The 19,713-nt window shown below is 43.3% G+C and overlaps 1 protein-coding gene across 2 annotated transcripts; it reads left to right on the top strand.

The window, feature by feature from the left end:
- The first annotated feature begins 2,759 nt into the window (after positions 1 to 2,759).
- LOC147617556 (E3 ubiquitin protein ligase DRIP2-like) lies at positions 2,760 to 17,838 on the top strand. 2 transcript variants are annotated; one of them, XM_086775430.1, is made up of 4 exons: positions 2,760 to 2,878; positions 3,731 to 3,987; positions 17,205 to 17,304; positions 17,401 to 17,838. In XM_086775430.1, the coding sequence occupies exons 2-4, from the start codon at positions 3,858 to 3,860 to the stop codon at positions 17,522 to 17,524; spliced, it is 354 nt and encodes a 117-aa protein (XP_086631556.1). In that variant the 5' UTR covers positions 2,760 to 2,878; positions 3,731 to 3,857; the 3' UTR covers positions 17,525 to 17,838. The 2 variants fall into 2 exon arrangements, with proteins under 2 accessions (XP_086631556.1, XP_086631555.1); XM_086775429.1 differs by lacking the exon at positions 2,760 to 2,878 and adding an exon at positions 2,919 to 3,583.
- Positions 17,839 to 19,713: the final 1,875 nt, after the last annotated feature.

The raw sequence follows: 19,713 nt of genomic DNA, 5'->3' as shown, positions 1-19,713 counted from the left end.
CCGGCTGCAGAGGTTGCTCTCAAGGCCAACTATGTAATGGCTAAGAACCGTTGGCTCGCTACTATTATTGTGTTGGGTGGGCTTATGCGTCGACTGGACTGACTGAAAGCAGCCGTGCCATGGCTTGTTAGACGCTATAGATACTGATGCTGCACTCGAGCGACTGCTTTCTTTGCTATGCCTTGGACAGTTGCACGGCTGGCAATAGCTGTGTACTATGGCAACTGTTGAAAATAGCCGTATATGGTATACGTCCACGACTACTGTTATTGCTGGCAATTTGTGCACGTTGACTGTGGCTTGGAGAGATGCACTTACAATTGTGTACACTGTAGTTGCTACGATAGTTGCTACGAATAAAAGAGAAAATCTTGCTCCCTTTACAACGCCTGCTATTGGCCTGCTTTTTCCCAAGAGCTTTCTCTCCCAAGAATTGGTGCAAACTATGACGATGAAGGTGCAGCCTATTGTGAGGTTACACAAAGAAAACAAAGGATGAAAGAACCATGCTCTGATACAGTACGAGATCAACCTACGACCTCCATAAACCTGCTAGAAGAGAATAGGGCAAGTCTCCACCAACTGCCGGATATAGGAACCCTAGTTGGCTAAAATAGCCCTGGCCATCCACACATGTCCGGGTAGAAAAGATGTTGTCATATATGGATCTTCCTTTAATAAAACCATATTGCTTACTAGAGATCACCTTTTGCAAAACTGTGCTGATCCACAAAGCAATGACCTTTGCTAATACCTTGTAAATCACAATAAGTTGGTCTCCAATGGGTAAAGCTGTGATAACAAGCAGATTGCTTAGGGATGAGCTTCACAATCCCTTCCTTCAAGACATTATCGAGCCTTCTTGTGGCAAAGGCATTCTTACATATGGTCCACACCACGTCCTTGAGAGAGGGCCAAAAGGTAATACGAATCTCCATAGACAACCCATCCCACCCAGAGGACTTCTCCTTCCCAAGCTTTTGTAGAGCCTCTCAACATTCTTTCATTTCCACATCTATTTTCAACCATCTAGCTCTATCAGTATCCACACTCTGACTAACCATGCCTAACAACTTGCTTTTTACCTAAAACATTCTTTGGTAGCAATCCTCCTTTAGGCTCAAACTGGCCCCTAGGAACTCTTACTAACCATGCCTAACAACTTGCTTTTTACCTAAAACATTCTTTGGGAGCAATCCTCCTTTAGGCTCAAACTGGCCCCTAGGAACTCAACCTATTTTAAGGTAATCTAATTAATATCACCAATCTCTTGGCCTCTCTCATCCCTAATATGTCCTAACACTTCCATGCTCCCTTTCTCCTTAGCTAAACTAAATAGATACCTGGCTGGCTTCCTCCTGCTAATGAAAGATTTCCACTTGTCCCCCTTTTCTCTTTCCTTAGCTAGCTTATCATCTTCTCTCTTCAAATGAGCATGGCACTCAATGTATTGATTAACCTCTACCTCAGAAAGACCTCCAACTTGTCTCTTCCTTTGTAAATGCTCCAAACAGTTCACCCCAGACCCTCCTCTTTTGTCTTTTCTCCTTAGCCCTTAGTTTACCAACTCTCTTGATAATGCCTTACATCTCATTAGCAAATTTTCCCCAGGATCCCTCCCTATCATCCTTATCTCTCAATCTACTAATAACCTCTTCAGTAAGGGAAGTAAATAGCTCATCCTTAAGTAATAGGTTATTCACTCTCAAGTTCTTTGTGGGAAATTGTATGAGCTTATCTTCCCCCCATTCAGTCACATGCCACCCCCGTTTCAAGGGCATATGATCTGATAAGGCAGAGCAAGACACCACTTTAGCAAAAAAGGTATGGGGAACCCATAAGGCTTGATGACTGAAGAAAACCTTATCTATTCTTGAAGATGACCCAAAATATTGAAGGGTAAAGTAAGTATGTCCAGGTTCAGATCCCCAAGCTCCCAATTCCCATCAACAAACCCCATCTTGCCTCTAAGATTTTCCACTTCTTTCTCGCTTGGCCCAGCAACATCGTGCTTCCACACATATTAACATGCTTCTCTACCATGTTAATATCCCCCATAATTATGCATGGGTAGTGAATATCCAACTTAGCAATCCATTCTCACATCTTCCCTCTTATCTTATGATTATGAGCTCCATATACATTAACTATCCACACCTTCTCCTCATCTACTTGAATTTCCACAACTAAGATTCTACCATTGGGATGATTAGCTATAATACTGGGTTTTAGTTCCTTCTTAACAATAGTCAAAACACCAATGAATCATGAATTCACTCCCCTATACAAAACCATGAAATCCCCAAATCTATCCTTTCTCCAACACTTCAGACCAAACAAATTATGTTCCTGAACCGCCATCACCAAAATCCCCCAAGCTCCAAAAGGCTGAGTTCTTCTTCTTGTCCCTTAATCCCTTGACATTCCAGGTGCACCCCTTCACATCATATCTCCTATTCATTCGAGAGTAGTGGGCCGGTACCATATCCACTTTAGCCTCCTCTTCCATAGCTTACCCTTCTCTCTGCCCTTCCAGCCACTCATTGAATGTCCCTCCATGTTGTTTCAACTTGCCAGTTGGATCTTCCCATGGAAGATGTTTCACTATCATCTTGGCGAGGGAGAGGGAGAGAAATAGAGCGATGTCTCTAGAAGTCTTTATTCACATGCAATTCTACAAAAATTAGACACCTGTTTTCTTTCCTTTTATGACTACATAGTTCTAGCACATATTATGGGTAAAGTAGAAAATCTACAACTAATTAATTAATGGTAGCCAAAAAAACGTGCTGGGTGCATATATTATTCAGTTTGTTTACATAATCCAAGAAAGTTCCGTAATTTCTCAACGATTTGCAGAGGTGACTAGCGAACCAAGGTTGGTGCTTCATGTGTATTTATTGATCGTGGTTACTTTTGTCAATCTTGAACCAGATAGGTCAGTGGGCGGCATGCAAGCTGTGAAAAACAGTACATGGATTTCACTTAACGTGCCGTTGAATATGCATTATTAATCGCTTGCCTTAGTAGCTTAATGATGGGAATGCTTGTGTGGGAATGGAGTACTTGGACACGAACGTTTGGACTCTGATGCATTGTTGTACACTTTCAACTTGGTGGACGATGCAGAGGACCCAACCCACAGTAGCTTTTAGATGCAACAGGGCAAACATGTGTAAATATGTGGGGGGATCAAAACCCAATACGTTCCCATGAAACCCTAGAGTGGATCCCTTGCTTGCATGCTGTAGTGCTTAAAGGAAACTTTTTCTATACATCCTGGATTTGGGTATTTGATTTTGCTTCCCTCTCCTTTCTTAAAGTGCAGAATGTGGCCTGTTGTACTCAAACTTTTGCCATGACTAAAGCCATGTAAAGTGTAGATAGTTAGCTTACACAAATGTTGGCCTCCTTTGATGATGTACATGGTGTACTTGAGTTACATGGATTTTTTGGGCTTGCCTGAGTGTTTAGGGCACCTCGGATAAGGTGTTGCAGGTCTACTGGTGCTACTGGCTTTGATGCACATGTGCTTATGAGTCAAATGGCCATGGGAATAGCATCTTCCAGTAGATCATATGGGGTATGACAAATCTTCAAGCATCCAAGCTATGGTGCTGCTGGCTGATATGTTGCTAGAACTCTTTTATATGCACAATATTGAACTTATTTTGTGCAGGACAAATTAAGTTGAAAATTAAATGTGCCTTTTTTCCCAAAAATATTGCAGGTGTCAAGATGACAAAAATAACACTCCACATGATATTCCATAGTGAGAAGAGAATTGTCTATGAAGCGCTTTTATTTTCACGGACCAATATTTGCCACCCCTGATGCCATGATAAGTAACTTTTGAAATGCATACAAAGAAGATGACATACAATTTAGTAAAGGTCGCTAGGGCTCCACTGATAGTGTGTTTGCAATGCCCGCTTTGCTTCAATTTGGTCCATGAGGCCACTACAATCTCCGAATGCCTTCACACCTGTAAGTACTTAGGTCAATCTTGATCTGCTATATGTGTACAGATCATAGTATTCATAATGCAGCAATTTTTCGCTTAATGTTGTTAATTAATCAATATTCCAAGCTTATTAAACCTGTAAAACTAAAAATAGGGTTAGAGAAGTGTTGTTGCATTCATGCATGGATTTAGATTGAAGAGTTGAATGAGGAATAGTTGTATTTGTTGAAGAAAGGTGTGTCTTTGGATATAGAGCTACACCTTTTAATTAATTTAAAAAATGAATTTTAATCAAGAGTTGTTCAACATATCTAGACTGTAGAGGACCGAGCGAGCACCTCGGAAATGTACGAGGCGATCTATGCCAAGTTCCACAAGCTTTTCCTTTGGGATAGGCTGATAGCTTACCTACCTGGCTACCACCATCTAAACCAGAGGATCATTGCATTGATCTCCTCCTGGGCTTGGAGCCATTGAGCAGGTTTCCTTATCGTCTTAGCAAGTCGATGGAGGAAGGGCTTGATCGTCAGATTCATGAGCTTTTGCATTCGGGGTTCATTAGACCTAGTGTTCCCCTTTTGTGGCTTCCATCTTGTTCATAAAGAAGAAGGATGGGTATTCACGATTATGTGTTAACTATGGAGCATTGAACAAACTGACCTTCAAAAGTCAGTTTCCCATGCCTCGCAACGATTAAATCCGTGAGCAGTTGAATGTTGCCAATTTTTTTTCTAAGTTAGATCTTAAGAGCGGGTACCATCAAATTTGGAGAGCCATAAAATGACATTCTTAATTGAGAAGGTCCATTATGAGTTTCTTGTTATGCCTTTTGGTTTGACAAATGCTACGGCCACGTTTAATCGTAAGATGATGTGTATCTTTGTGGACTTGATTGGCAAGTGTGTATTCGTCTTTTTAGATGATATTTTTGTTTTCTCCCGCTCTCTAGAGCAGCATGATTTACATGTTCAGCAAGCGTTGGAGCTTCTCGAGTGGAACGAGTTGCTCTTCAATGAGAAGAAGTGAGAATTTTATTTGACAGAGGTCCATTACCTAGGCTATGTTATTAGTGCCAAGGGTACCTGTCAGGGCCTCGCAATTGTTCAAGACATCCTCGATTGGGAGGTGCCAACCATGACATTCAATGTTTGTTCCTTCTTGGGACTTTGCCAGACATATTAATCTCATGTGGACATGCTCACTGACATCAGCCCCACTCTCTGATGTGCTGAAAAGCATTAAAACCCGAAAGTAGAAAGTGTAACTTTCTCTCGCGGCCTTGATTGCTTTCAACAAGCTCAAGAATGCTCTCTCTGAAGCGCCTTGCTTGAAGCTAGTTTCTGGGGATGATCCATTTGTGGTATACACAGATGCCAACAACCATGCCATTGGGTCGGTGCTGCAACAACAAGACAAACATCTTGTTGCTTACATGAGTCGTAAGCTTGACTCCGTAGAAGGTAATTACACAGTATATGATAGAGAACTCCTTGTTATGATCTAGGACATGAAACATTGGAAACATTTTCTATATGGGCACGAATTTACCATTCGCATGGATCATCAAGTACTTCGGTGGCTATAGGCCGTGCCTAGTGCTCAATGGAGTCATCGCCAGGCTCACTCGGTGTCGGATCTTTCAACAGTTTGAACTTTGGTGGAATAATCGAGTATCTTCCAAGTAAGGCCAACCTAGTGGTTGATGCATTGAGTCGGAAGGGAGCTACATCAGTTATATCCCATGTGTTCCCCACCTTGCTAGACTCTTATAATAAAATCTCTACTAATGATGTTTAAAAAACTCCTTTGAGTGGTTGTAGGGGAGTTAAGCACTCCAACTTCTATGTTGAAGCATAATTTGAATTTGACTAATACGATGAGGTTAAGTGTACGTGTATAGGTGGTCCACTTTCCGAGCCAGCTATCCAAGTAAAGCTCCTTACACTCATCCTTCTCACTCAAAAAAGGTTCCAGATGAAAAGAGACTTGCAAAGGAGGGGATTACTAGCTGCAGCTTGGGGAGCGTGCTTCGCTAACTGTCTTTGTAAATCAAGAGCAAGTGGAGGCTAACCTGAAGGCATAGGAGGTTGCACACAGCCCATATATTGATGATATGGCTGAAATTAAAGCGTGCTTGAGGCCTTTGGGATGGAGAACTGCAAGCCTATTACGTCGCCGATGGACCCGAACACAAAGCTAACAGTGAATGATCCTTGTGAGCCAGTTGATGCCTCTCTGTATCGGAAGCTGGTTGGTTCATTGATCTGGTTGCTGAACACCAAATTGGACTTGAGCTTTTCCGTGGGGCTGTTGAGCTCATTCATGTAGACACCGTTGAAGTCTCATTGGGACGCAGGATTGCGGATCTTGCGGTATCTGCAGGGTACGAAGGATCTTGGACTCTTCTACACTGGAGGGGGATTGATGGATGGAGTCAGACTCCAAGGATGGAGTGACTCAGATTGGGGAGGAGATCCAAACACGAGGAGATCCGCATCAGGCTACAGTTTTTCCCTCGGCTCAAGAGTGGTTTCATGGAGCAGTAAGAGGCAGCCAACTATTGCCTTATCATCGACAGAGGCAGAGTACCGGGCTGCTTGTGGTGCTGCTTGCGAGGTTGTGTGGCTGCGAAGGTTGCTTGGCGAGATTGGGTTTCCACAGAAGGAGCCCACAGTCATCCAATGCGATAACCAGAGCTATATAGCTATTGCTTGGGAACCCGGTCTTCCATGCTCAGACCAAGCACATAGAGATACAATATCACTTTGTACGTGAGAAGATCTTTCTTACTTCTTTATTGTTCGACGGAGGACAATGCGGCGGACCTCTTCACGAAGTCTCTACCTCAGGCTATGCTTCGGCGGCACTCCAGCTCCCTGGAATTGGTTCCACATCCAGGAGCTGAGAGGGGGTGTTAGCAGTCATCTCCTGTTTGTATATTTACACCAGGGCCTATGTTGTGGGTGTGCCCGCCTGGATTAGGTGTTTTCTCATTTTTCCCCACTCCATATTTTTCCCCTATTTTTTTTGCTGTGGGAGGCTGTCTTGTGCATGTCGGCTACCTCTGTATGCTGGCCGACTGCAGGACTGTGTGCTCTAACACTGGCCACTTCTCCACAACTCTCCCTGAGTGCTGGCCAACTGTATGTAGCTGGCCGACTGGAGATGTAGCAAGTCGGGTGTCTTTATGGCTGCTGTCGGCTGCCTTTTGTGCTGGCCGACTGGCTGATGGGGCCATATAAAATGGCCCATGGCCCCCCACACTTTGTATTCCAGATTTCGGGATTTCTTGTGTATATAGCAGAGTTACACTCCTCTCTCTCTCCCTCTCTATTGCTGTGTTTTTCTGCAGTGCACTTGCTCGTGTTTTCAGATTTTGTCTTCATGTCCGCTGCATATTCTGACACTTCCCCCCCCCTTTTTAGCATAAAGTTCACTTATGCCCAAATTAACTGCACGCACATGCTTTAATTAGACACTCATGCATTCTTTTATTGCGCATAGGCTTACTAGTGTTTTCCAGCCCTCAGGCTGTCTTGTGTACCACACATGTGGGTCTTTTACTGAACAGCCAGTTTCAGAAAGACCTCCAAGTCCACGCATCTCTCTCTCTTTGCGCTAAGCATCATCATGTTCCTAATCAGTAGGCTTAGGGTTGGATCAAGTAAGTCAAGGCCTCCACATACAACATTCGTAGCAGAGCATTTAGGGTCAGCCATCTAAGTTGTCCCAAGAAAGGTGCACAGATCCATGGAAGAATGCAACCAGGGTAGCATTTATGAAGTGGTCGGCAGCAGGCAAAGCCAGAGGAAAGCATTCCCTATGAGTTGTGTGAAGATGAAGAGGTTGAAGAACAAAGGGCCTGATGTGATGATGAACGAAAGGGCGAGGATGCCAAATGCAAGGTGATGGGTAGACCGTGCAACCCAAGAACACCAACAAAGGCTTGAACAAGACGCTATGCAACTCTAGAATCAACAATTAATAGCATTTATGCAGGCAAACATGCTGTCAATTCTCCCTACCCTAGCGCAACAAGGTCCGAGTTCCTCCACCACTGCCACCACCACCATCATACGAGCTGAACCAAATTTTGGTAAGTATGATGGTAAGTGTGATCATGCTGCAGTTATGCAATTTATTCATCAATTTGTGGCATACATTCCTTTGGCTAAGCTTTCAGATTCTCAAGACTGAGTCCACTTGGCAGCACCTCACCTCTCCAGCAAAGCAGTTACTTGGTGGCAACATTGGTCCAGTCTACATGTAGACCCAATCATAGGGGCTCCTCAGTATGCATAGGACACCATGACCAACCTTGAGGATGAGTTATACACACTCTCCCAAAATGGGTCTCCAATATTGACGTACTTTAACAGTGTTACCACGTCAACGCAGCAGTTGGGGATATCCGAGGAAGATAAATTGAAACAATTCATTAGGGGATGGGATACTAACATTAGGTTCATCGTGCGTAATTTTTGCCACAGTCATATGACATGGTTCTTACTCTCCCTCAGAATCAAGAAATGATGCTGAATGGAGGTAAGCTTAAGCAGATCCAGGCTAGCTTCAAACCCCAGTAGCAGTCATCCACCACCCAATAGTCATCATCCCAGTGGGGAAAGGGAGCTCAGAATAGTAAGGATAGAAAGAAAGATTCCCAGAGCACCTCAGGAGGCAAGAAAGATGGGGAATTCAAGCCTAAGAAGACACCTAAGGAAAAGACCGAGGAGGGCATTACTAGTGGATATCTCCAACCAGATGAGAAAATGCGGTACAAGGGGGAGAACTAATGTTTCTTTTGCCACACTATGGGGCATGATAAGAAAGATTGTACCAAGTGGTAGGATGCACAAGCCTCTAGGACCTCTGTCTCCATAGTAGCCACCGCTACAGCTTCATCCACATCTCCAACATTGGCCACTAATACCATCTAACTCTTACCCTCCTTAAACTTAGTACCAACAGTGGTATTTAACGATAAGCAAGAGGGTGAGGTTGAGGGGCAAAAGAAAGTCCTCATTCGTGCTTATGGCACAACGAAGGGACAACAATTCATTGTCCTCTTCGATATGGGCAGCTCTGAGGATGCCATTTCTCCTCAGTTGGCTAAAAAGACGAGTTGTACACTTCTATCCCATCATCTAGATGGAGACAGCTTCACAACCGGTCTTCGCACTCACATTTTCCATAAGGCTCAATAGTTTGAATTAAAGGTTCAAAAGGCCACATTTCATGGAGACGAGTATGCATCCATTCTTGATTGGAAGCAGGAAACTTTCACAATTGTTGATGGTGTTCTTGAGCCTGTCTTGATTCGCGGGGATAGGTGTATTCTCGGCATTCCACTCATGTCCCATATCCAGGTCCAAAGAGCCATTAGAAAAGGAGCCGAATATGCTTTGATTTATGTCCGTAGCGAGTAGTCTTTTATTCAACTAGCAACCCCTTTGACACAAAGGCTGGATGTTCTCCTTGCACAGTTTCAAGATATTATGCTAAAGAATGATCTCTCGCCTGAGCTCCCACCTAGTCGTCTTGCGGATCATCGCATTGAGTTGGTCCCTAAGATAGAACCGCCCAAAGTTCCCCTATTGCCTTTCTAAGGTAGAAGGCGAACTGGAGCATCAGCTTTCCTGATTACTCCGAGCTAGATTTATCCAACCCTCATCGTCACCCTTTGCTGCATCTATTTTATTTGTGTAAAAGAAAGACAAGTCCGCACGATTATGCATGGACTACAGGGCACTCAATAAGCTCACAGTTAAAAACATGTTTCCAATGCCTAGGATTGAGTATATTCTTGAGTGACTTAATGGTGCGAAGTTCTTTTTGAAGATAGATCTCAAAAGTGGCTATGATCAAGTTCGGATCTTTCCAGCTGACATTCCAAAAATAGCCTTTAGGACTAAACGTGGCCACTACGTTTGTGGTGATGCCATTGGGACTCACCAATGCACCGGCGACATTTAACAAGATGATGTCTAGGGTTTTTGTGGGGCTCAAGGAAAGTTGGTGTTCATCTTTTTAGATGATATCCGCATCTTTTCTGCCAATGTAGAGCAGCATGAGCAGGATGTTGAAAAGGTCTTGCAACTATTGCGAGACAATGAGATTTATATCAATGCAAAAAAGAGCGAATTTGGAGTAGAGTAAATCCACTATCTGGGATATGTCATTAGTACAGACGGGATTAGCTTAAGAGATCCTCGAATGGGATGTTCCCAAGAATGCTCAAGAGATCCTGTAGCATGCGCTGAGCTAGGACCGTGTGAAACGACGAGGCCTTTTCTTTAAACCTGAGTTTAGTGAGTTTAGCAATCCTTTAAAACAGCAGACATGAAACTGAATCTAGATGTAGTAGAGTCGACACTAGATGGGGTCCCGAATCACCCACTGAAGGGCCCCCTCTTGCAAGCAAGAGTATTTGCTTTATTTCTTCTTTTGGAGAACTTTAAACAAGCTGAACTGTGTCCACAAGATTGAGCGGACAAACTGATTGACTGACTGCCAAATGCAAGGACAAAGCGACCAAATGTTGGGCAGAATTGTGCATAAGCTTTAGGCATTTGTGAAGCTATCTTTGAGAGTAATACACCGGCCCGAGACTGAGGGTAGGTGTGCTGGAAACTCCTGAAGAGGTTGAGCTTCTTTGCCTTGGGCTGAGAGCACAAGTAGGCTGAAAGTAATGCATAGCACAGGCCTAAGCATACATGCTTGAGTGTTGTCGTTGATCTCTGAATTTCTCAGTGAATATTTGGGACTGAATTTGCTCTTGCCTTTTTATATGCCCTGTGGGTGCTGGTCGGCTGCCTGTAGAGGCTGTCAGCTTGCAGGGTTGTTCACGGTTGCTGCAAAATGGCATTAAATGCCTTAAATGCTCAATCGGCTGGTGCAACTGAACTCAACTAGCATCTAATGCTTAGTTGCTGGTATACCTGGTCGGGCTGGTTGTCCGACTGGTTCCCCAAGCCCATGAAGGGTTGCCGATTGGGTCTTGTGAGCATGGCTAGGGGATTGACTACCCCTTGCAAGGCTAGCCATCACTTGGGCTGCCTTGGGGCTGGCCTTAGGGCTGGCCCCCTTCTACATGAGATGCAACTACATGCTCCTAATGCAACTACTACTAGGGCTGACCTTTACATGCTCCTGAATGATTAATGCTTGCTGAATTCTCCACAGTGGGTTAAGAGGACTGACCTGACACTCACTGACCTATGTAGCTCGTGCCTGACATGTCCCGAGCTGGGCTCACAAAGGGGTCATTGCATACGACAAATAAACCGTAAAAGGTACTACTTTTGTACATGAATCTTGCACTGTTGATGAGCCAGCTTGTCACCGTGTACCACAGTGCATGGGTGCACGTGACAGATTTGCACTTTTGTAGGTCTTTGTCAAGCATACAGTTCCCACATGGACAAATTTTCCGACCTTGTAGCATCTCTTACAGATTTGCTCAAGGGTGTGAAGATGCGTCGGTAGAAAGTGTCCATTACGGGCAAAGCACTCCATGCATTCCACGCAATGAAGAAAGTTACCTCCGAGTCTCCGGTTCTCAAGCTGGCTTCATGGGATGATCCTTTTGAGGTGATTATCGATGCTAGCAATTTAGCCATAGGAGGGGTCCTTTAGTAGGAAGAACGCCCAGTGGCTGATTATAGCCGAAAATTAAATGACATGGAGAAGAATTATTCAGTGTATAACAAAGAATTATTGGGGGTGATGATGGCTATTAAGCATTGGAAACCTTTTCTTTACGGGAGGGAGTTCACAGTTAAGACTTATTATCAGACACTTAAATGGTTGCAAACCATGCCTAGTGTCCAATGGAGTGATAGACAAGCCAGATGGAGTCAGATTTTCCAGGAGTGTGGAGGTAAGATTGAAGACATCCTTGGCATGAATAATCCCGTTGCCAACGCTCTTAAGTCACAAAGGTACCATTCGGACTCCTGCACAAATACAGGAAAAAGATTTAGACAGTATGAAGGCACAATATGAGGATTATTTGGAATTCAGGACTCAATATAGATTGGTTCTTTAGTCAGAACCACGTCAATATACCATTCAAGATGGCTGGTTGTTTTACAAGAACCGGCTATGCATACTAAGAGAAAAGCGATAGCACTTCTTCACGATTCCCATGACTCTCTTGTCGAAGGTCATTGCGGTATCAACATTACATTGGAGAAGTTAGAGCGTTCATTTTATTGGCCAAAAATGAGAAGGGATGTCTATCAACGTGTCCAATCATGTCAGATTTACCAAAAGGTGAAGGTTCCTCATACGAAGCAAGTAGGGTTGCTACAGCCTTTGCGAGTTCCTAAAGGACCTCTCGAAGACATCAACACGGACTTTGTAGGACCCCTTCCAAGAGCTTTTGGATCCAGAAACACACATTGCATGACTATTGTTAACTGATTCAGTAAGTTTTGGATGCTCTTCTGCAAGTTAACAGCCACAACAGAAGATATCGCCCGCTTGTTTCTTCGCCTTTGGTATTCCACATGTGGTTTGCCAAGGACAATTACATCTTACAAGGATCCAAAGTTTACTTCACATTTCTGGAGAGCATTATTCGGCAGCTTTGGAACCAAGTTACAGTTGTTGTGCATTCCATCCTCAAACAGATAAATATATAATCAGCTTGCATTTGATGTTCTCAAGTCATATTGCCATGATTAGCAGTCGAAGTGGGAACACAAGCCTCCTCTAGCTGGAAGCACATGGGGGAAACTGCCTGTATACTAGGGAAGTACACCATCTTGGTCCTCCCGAGCTGGGGAAGCACCCTGGGAGCCCTAGATGTGTTACTGGAACGTGGAAGTATCTGTATCACTGTCGTGTGTCGTGTCTTTGCTCTTCTTTTGAGATGAAGACTTTCCCTTGGTCTTGTCTTTCTTCTTGGACAAACAATCCTTCGACAAATATCCTCTCTTCCCACATGAGAAGCAACAGCTCTGACCTTTCTTCTAAACTGAAGTGCGTGCCTTATTAGAACTGTTGAGAGACACCGTGATCTTACCCTGAGAAACAAGGACAGACTCTTCTTCCAAGACAAGGGAGCCTGGCACTGCAAAGCGCGAGAAACCACATCATTCTCCATTGCAGCCAGCTGACTGCATAGTGTGGATAAGTGCAGCCAATTGAGTAGAGGAAAAAGTAGCACCCATTGCCAATAACTGGTCATGGATAACTTCGGCCTTCATGAGAAACAACTGCATAGAACTGCCGGTAGGAAATAACAGACCGTAGAGTTGCCCTTGCAAAGTAACTGCCCTCGTCAACGAATCTCAAGTAAAGAGATCCTCCAATTCGGACCATACTTGATGAACACTGGTAAGAGTTTACCCGGCCGGTGAGACCTCCTTTGTAATCGTCCGCACAAGCACTGAATGTGCCTTCAAATCACGAGTCCCCCAGTCTTGTAATTCCGCAAGGAATTCATCCTCTTGATCCTAGGTCCACCTCCTCGAGTTCTGAGGATGCTCGGGCTTCTTCTCAGTGCCTTGAACAATCTCCTATAAACCCTTGTGAATGAACCAGATCCGCATATTCAACTTCCAATGGGTGTAGTTGGTTCCGTCCAACTTGTCATCCTTGTTCATAAGGGGGGAGCCATATCCACAGCAACAAAGTACACAAATCTAGACTCCTCTCAAGCACTCTCCAACGAAGCGAGGCACCAGGACCAATCACTGGAAACACCCAACCGGAGGGAGGGGAAGCCGAGGAAGAAGCAGAGATGTCGGGGCTGCTTGTCAGGATGCACCACACACAAAGAAACAGCTTCCACTGCAGTCCACGCTATAAAAACAGCTTTCAAATCTCACACAACTGCTGTAAATGCATGTAGAAGCAAAAACACAGCCAACAGAAGCTTGCAATTGATGCTTGGTAACCAAGCATAGGAGCAGGGCAGCATGAAGAGGAAAACGCAGAAGTGAGAAGCCTCCGGGTGAAAGAAAACGCAGCTATGATGAGAAAACACAGCTACTATGTTGATCTCCAGAAAAACGCAGCCACGGTTTTGATCTCCAGAAAACGCAGCCACTGGTGTGAACTCCAGAAAACGCAGCCACTGTTCTCCAGAAAACGCAGCAAGGGGGAAAGGATAAAGCTTGCAATTGGTGGATGAAGAATTCTTGCAGGAGTACCCGCAGATACTGTCGGACTACTTGGAATCCATGAAGCTACCACCAAGCTAAGCAGGAGGGAATGTCACATGCACCTTGCACTATGGTGCTATGTGACACACTGGCTCAACGTTATATGTAACATCATGTAGTATTAATACCTTTTTAGGATTATTTGTCGTATGCCGTGGCCCCATTGTGAGCCTTGTTCCGGACATGTCAGGCATGAGCTACGTAGGTCTATCTTCCAAGCCTTGGAGAGTCTGCATATGTTAGTCCTCTTATCCACTTGGAGAATTCATTATGTAGGAGCATGTAGAAGTCAGCCTAGCATTAGGTCTGGCATTAGAAGCATTTTAGCATGAGCATATAGCTTATGGGCCAGCCCATAAGACAGTCCATATGGGGCTTTTGCCTTGGTTGATGCTTCAGGTATCATAACCCCACATAAACAGCCAGTCGGCCAGCATAAATTGGCCAGCAATCATAGCATTAAATGCTTAAAAATAACAAGTTGTGGGCTGTAAGAACTGACCAGCAATCATAGCATTAAATGCTTAAAAATAATAAGTCATGGTCTTTAAGAACTGGCCGACAACAGCATGTTTGCACCGACGAGCATTAGTTAATTCATAGATAAGCAGCCCATGGTCCATTGCATAAATCACTTCATACTTCAGAATTCAGCAAAGCAGTTTAAGAGAACATGTGTGCTTGAGATCCCCAGGGTTCTTGGAGCATACAAACAGCCTCAAGCACTCCATGCTTCAGTCCAAGGCGGCATAGAAGATCCTCTCATCTTCAGCATATGTGCATATCCTCAGCAGTTCTAGATTTGCATAAGTGGCTTCATAGAGCTGGTGCTATTGGTTCAGCGTGCGTTTGGTCTTCCACGTCCTTGCTTTTGGTAGTCCTCAGTCATCATTCATCATCATTGTACAAAGTTCTCAAAAGAAATACAAGCAAATACTCCTACTTGTGGGGGGGAGGGGGGGGTGCTTTGAGTGGGTAATTGGACCCTATCTGGTGTTGACTCTCATGTTCTCTCTCTCTGCTCTTCTCTCTTAAAGTAAAGTGGATTGCATAAACTCTCAGGTTTTTAAAGAGGCTTTGTTATGCGTTACGACAGTCAAGCTATTGCATGCTACAACCAGGCTTTGATACCAATGGAACATGCGGAAGAACTGCCTATATTAAGAACTGTGCAAAACACAAAGATGACAGAGAGAGGGGAGAGAGAAGTTGCTGTAACAATGTTTTTGTATCTATGTATCAATCTATACATAGCCAACATGGCCTCCAAAAGGAAATACCCAAGCCTATGACCTGTCCCACCAAATTAGGGATCAGATGAATACAAAAGCAACTGAACTTGCCTATTTATAGGCTCCAAAATACCCCTATGCTGTAGTCGGTTAGGTCCTTGGACAAATAAATGCCAAACTGCTAGGCTATTTTCTTTTGACTACCTTGGGTAAAATGCCTACCGTTGATCCTGGCTGTTTACTACCCCAAAAGTTGCATAATCACAGCCTAAAACTGGGAATTAAGCATGTCCACATGTTGTGCATGTGACATTTTCCGGGCTCGCCAACGAGGGTTGTCTGGAGCAAATCCCGAATCTGACCACGTGCTGGGCGGCTTCCTATGAGCTTGCAAACCAATGAAGAGGCCATGAGGGAGGAGATTGTTGAAGCCAAGAGTTGGAGGTCCTTTTCTGAAAACAGGCAAGGGACGGCGGCCTCGGCTAGGGATGATGGAGCGGCTGCCATGGAGTCCTTCTTAAGGGGTGAAGACCAAAGGAAGCCACCAAAATAGCTACAACCCAATTGCTGAAACCTAACAGAAAGGGGAGGGAGAGGAAGGGCATAGAAAGGAGGGGCAAAGGCAAAAAGGGGCTGAAGGGGTGGCGGGAGACAGGCCAGGCGGAGGAAAAAGAAAGCTAGAGAAGCTAACAATGAAGGGCTGCGCGGAGAGGCGGGCCAGAGTCTGATAAAGGAATTCTGGAGGGAAGGCAGACAACGAAGCAGCGGGTGGGCAAGTGAAACTGCAGGAGGGCAGTAGGAGGGCGGAGAATAGCGGTGGGGGGAGGAGGGCAGAGGTGGACTGAGGGCTGGAAGGAGATGGCGAATAGAGGGCAGGAGTCAGAGACAAGGCAAGGTTTTCAATGAACAGGTTGCCAGGAAGGGAAGGATGACAAGTTGGGGAGTCCACGTGGAGACAAAGGGATGATGGCCTTCATCCAGGGTCAGAAGCCCGTTTAGCAGAAGGGGATCATGGATGTCATGTGCATGCATGCACATGGACATGCAAATCCCTGAGAGGCAGCAGAAGCAGACTTGATTCTGGAGCTTCTGCAGTTATCAGGCATGGAAGGTACTGCGGTGGGACCAGATTCTTGTCGGCCAGCAGATAAAGGACTTATCAAGAGGCTGTTGGCAGCAAAAGATTATTGTGTCCAAGGGCCTGGCCGACAGCAGGTCGGCCAGTCCACACGACCTTCAAGAGCCTATACAAGGCGGCGCATGGCTCATTGTTGGGCATCTGACACTTGTAGGGTTGTTAGGTCATAGACTAGGAATTAGATAGGTGTTACTACCTTTTTATGGGGCAGCCTAGGGGTTGCCAAAGATTGTACCTTTTTGTACTATACTGAAAACTCTGCTCTCTGCTCTCTGCTCTCTGCTCTCTGCTCTCTGCTCTCTCTCTCTCTCTCTCCTCTTCATCTTTTGCTTGCGTTTTGCATCTACATGTTCTTGGAAAGGTGTTCAGGGCTGAAAGAAGACAGAGAGCTTCCGCGCATGTGGTCTGTGTGAACAACGAAGAAAATAGGAATGAAGTCTTTGATGCTTTTTGTTTTTGGTACCTGTCATGATACATTATTCTGCATGCACTCAATGTTATATGTATGTGAGCGAGGAGCAAACAACAAAGAGAGTGAAACTAAGCCTTTGATGATGATTGAACTTGCGTGCTTTTGGCTGTCATGTTGCGTTATGCACAATATAGGTTCTAATGCTTATGCACAATATAGGTTCTAATGCTTATGTTTGTGAATCAAATGGACATCGTTAAAGTGGAACCGTCTGCTCTTGCAGTTTGCAGAGACTGCATATATCAGCAGTTAGGTGATGGAGAGAGTGACTGCTGCCCGATTTGTAATGTCAACCTTGGCTGCTCACCTTTGGAGAAATTGAGGTAAGGATGGTCACCTATGTCTTCTTTTCATCCAAAGCAAACTGAATTGAAGCAAACTGCACACAAGATAATATGCTACTGCTTTGTACCATGCAGGGCGGACCGTCAACTTGATGATGTGTGCACCAAGATATTCCCTGTCAAGCTGAAGAATAACCCAATTGCTAATCTTCTTTCGCCTGTACTATTGGTGCCCTCTGCAAAGATTCTAGTGCCATGATCTTTCCGTGCATCCTTTGTAAGATCATGGGGTCAAACTATTTGCTCCTTATGAGAGATGACAGGCAACACATTTAAGTACGATCCTCTAGTATCCTGTGCTAAACCTTCACATCTTTGATGCTCAAAGTACTTGTGTAAGCAGCTTTTTGCAGTAAATGTTCAATTCTACCACTACCCTTCTTTCTTTTTGGGCATAGAGAAGTGTAGTGGCCAAGGCTCATACACCTTTAACGAAGGTTTTCATTCTTGCCTTTCAAATAGAGGATAAGAGAATGTAGTGAAGAATGGGTATAAGTGAGTTATGAACTTAGGACATGTAAAGTACTCTACTTTTTATTCAAGCCAGCTGCTAATGGCTATAGTTAAGCAAAAACTCTTACTCCTAAGGTTTTATTCTCCACCTTCTAACCTCATGCTTTAGATTTTCACCCATTTAACCTCACTTTAATTAAAATATGAACTTCCCTTTTTTTTCAAGGCTAACGGTCACACATCCTAGCATATTTTATGAATGATTTTTATTATTTAATTTTTATTAAAAAATTAGCTCATTTATTTTATTTAAAAATATAATATTAATCTTGTCTCTTTCTAACTCGAATGTGCAAGGGAATTCACGTGCATATACACATGGGCAAGCTCCAAATAATTTATGCACATAGCAATTTGATCCATTAATCTTAAATTTTATTTTACTAAATTTTTAATTATTCAAATTCTCAAACCTTTCTTTTTAATTGCATTTTTAATTTAAAAAATCACTTTCCCTCACTAGAAAGTGCACCTTAGAAAGTAATATCTCCCTTATATTAGTTTAAGGAAAGATAGTAAGTTGATTCGAATGCCTTTAATCACATGATGAGTCATGGTGAGTAGCTCAGAGAATTAATGGATTTGAAAAAACCAGGCTATGTAGAATTAGGTGAGTGGTTCAAAGAACTATGTTGATTTGGGTGTCTCCAATCACATGACCATGACAATGGGGTGGTGAGTGGCTTACAAAATTAAGGGAGATTTGATAAAACCAAGTTATATAGAAATAGGTGCTGCAGGTGTATCCTATTGAGCATGTTGAAGAAGTCCTTTTGTTTTTTCAAGGTGGAAAAATAAAGTATCTTGTTGATGTGTTTCGTATATCGAACCGGTGATGTCATGTGTTGTATCGAAGTTACATATGTATTGATATATGGGTTTTACCTTAAGGTTGAAAATCATGAAGAGTCTTATGGTCATTCTTTAGTACACACTTATGATGCGTATGGAACCAGGGTCTTTCTAAGAATATCTTGACTCATCCCAAGTTTGGGTTCTCTCTCTTTGATTAGATTCATTCCTTCTTATCGTGAGATGACAATCCTTCTATAATCTTAAGGACTTTGTCCCTTTTCAACTAAACATTCCTAGTCCTTACTTTGGACTTAGTCTTAACCTTACAATCTCCAATTCTATACTAAGGAGTATCTAATTTTTGTGCACTATAATGCACATAGGACTTCCTTTTAATAACTTTTCTTCCAAGAATTTAAGATATGAGTTGTACTTATTTGGGTAGATAATGTGCTTCTAAACCCTTGATTTTATGGCTCAAATAAGACTTTCTATCTCAAAGTGTATCATCATTTGAAGAGATTTTTTCAATTCTATCTTGCTTTCCACAAAGTTGACATTAATTTCTTTGAATTTAATCCTAAGGTTTTTGACTAGCATTACTCTAATTCATCCATGCACATCTAAGGCATGAAGACAAGCATTCTCTCTCTATAACACTTTTAGATATTCTGTCTCTAGAGTACTAACCTACCTTTGTACCTTAAATTTCTCTAAAAAGAAAATCTAAATTTTAATTCTAAAAGTTCTTAAATACTTCCAATAAGCTTGGGTGATGTCCCATCTCTCTATTAACCTTCTCTCTCTACATCTTTAACTCTATCTTATCTCTCTACACATAGGTTATCCCTAATTCATGACTTGTATATTATCTTCCTAATTAAACCCAACCTTCCACTAGTCCAAAATTTAACCTAAGATTGGATACACCTCAACTAGAGCACTTGGGCAAATTTTCTTTCTATGAATTATTTTTCCTAAGGCTTCTCATAAATTATTTAAATATTAAATTTTCCTAGTTCTTGAGTTAGCATGTCCTAATCCTTGATTTTTCCATGGTGCTATGCAATAAGAAAATCT

The sequence above is a fragment of the Cibotium barometz genome, chromosome 36, assembly GCF_041138505.1.
Source record: "Cibotium barometz isolate CiBa-2024 chromosome 36, ASM4113850v1, whole genome shotgun sequence".
In the NCBI taxonomy this organism is placed as follows: Eukaryota; Viridiplantae; Streptophyta; class Polypodiopsida; order Cyatheales; family Cibotiaceae; genus Cibotium; species Cibotium barometz.
The sequence above is the reverse complement of the archived record's forward strand: the minus strand, read 5'-3'. Positions and strand labels throughout refer to the sequence as shown.

What these genes read in the sequence shown, in the direction of transcription:
- LOC147617556 (XM_086775430.1), top strand. Translation starts at nt 3,858, where the DNA reads ATGCATACAAAGAAGATGACATACAATTTAGTAAAGGTCGCTAGGGCT. An exon ending in CTCCGAATGCCTTCACACCT is followed by an intron (nt 3,988 to 17,204) that starts GTAAGTACTTAG and finishes CTGCTCTTGCAG; the next exon opens with TTTGCAGAGACTGCATATAT. An exon ending in TCACCTTTGGAGAAATTGAG is followed by an intron (nt 17,305 to 17,400) that starts GTAAGGATGGTC and finishes TGTACCATGCAG; the next exon opens with GGCGGACCGTCAACTTGATG.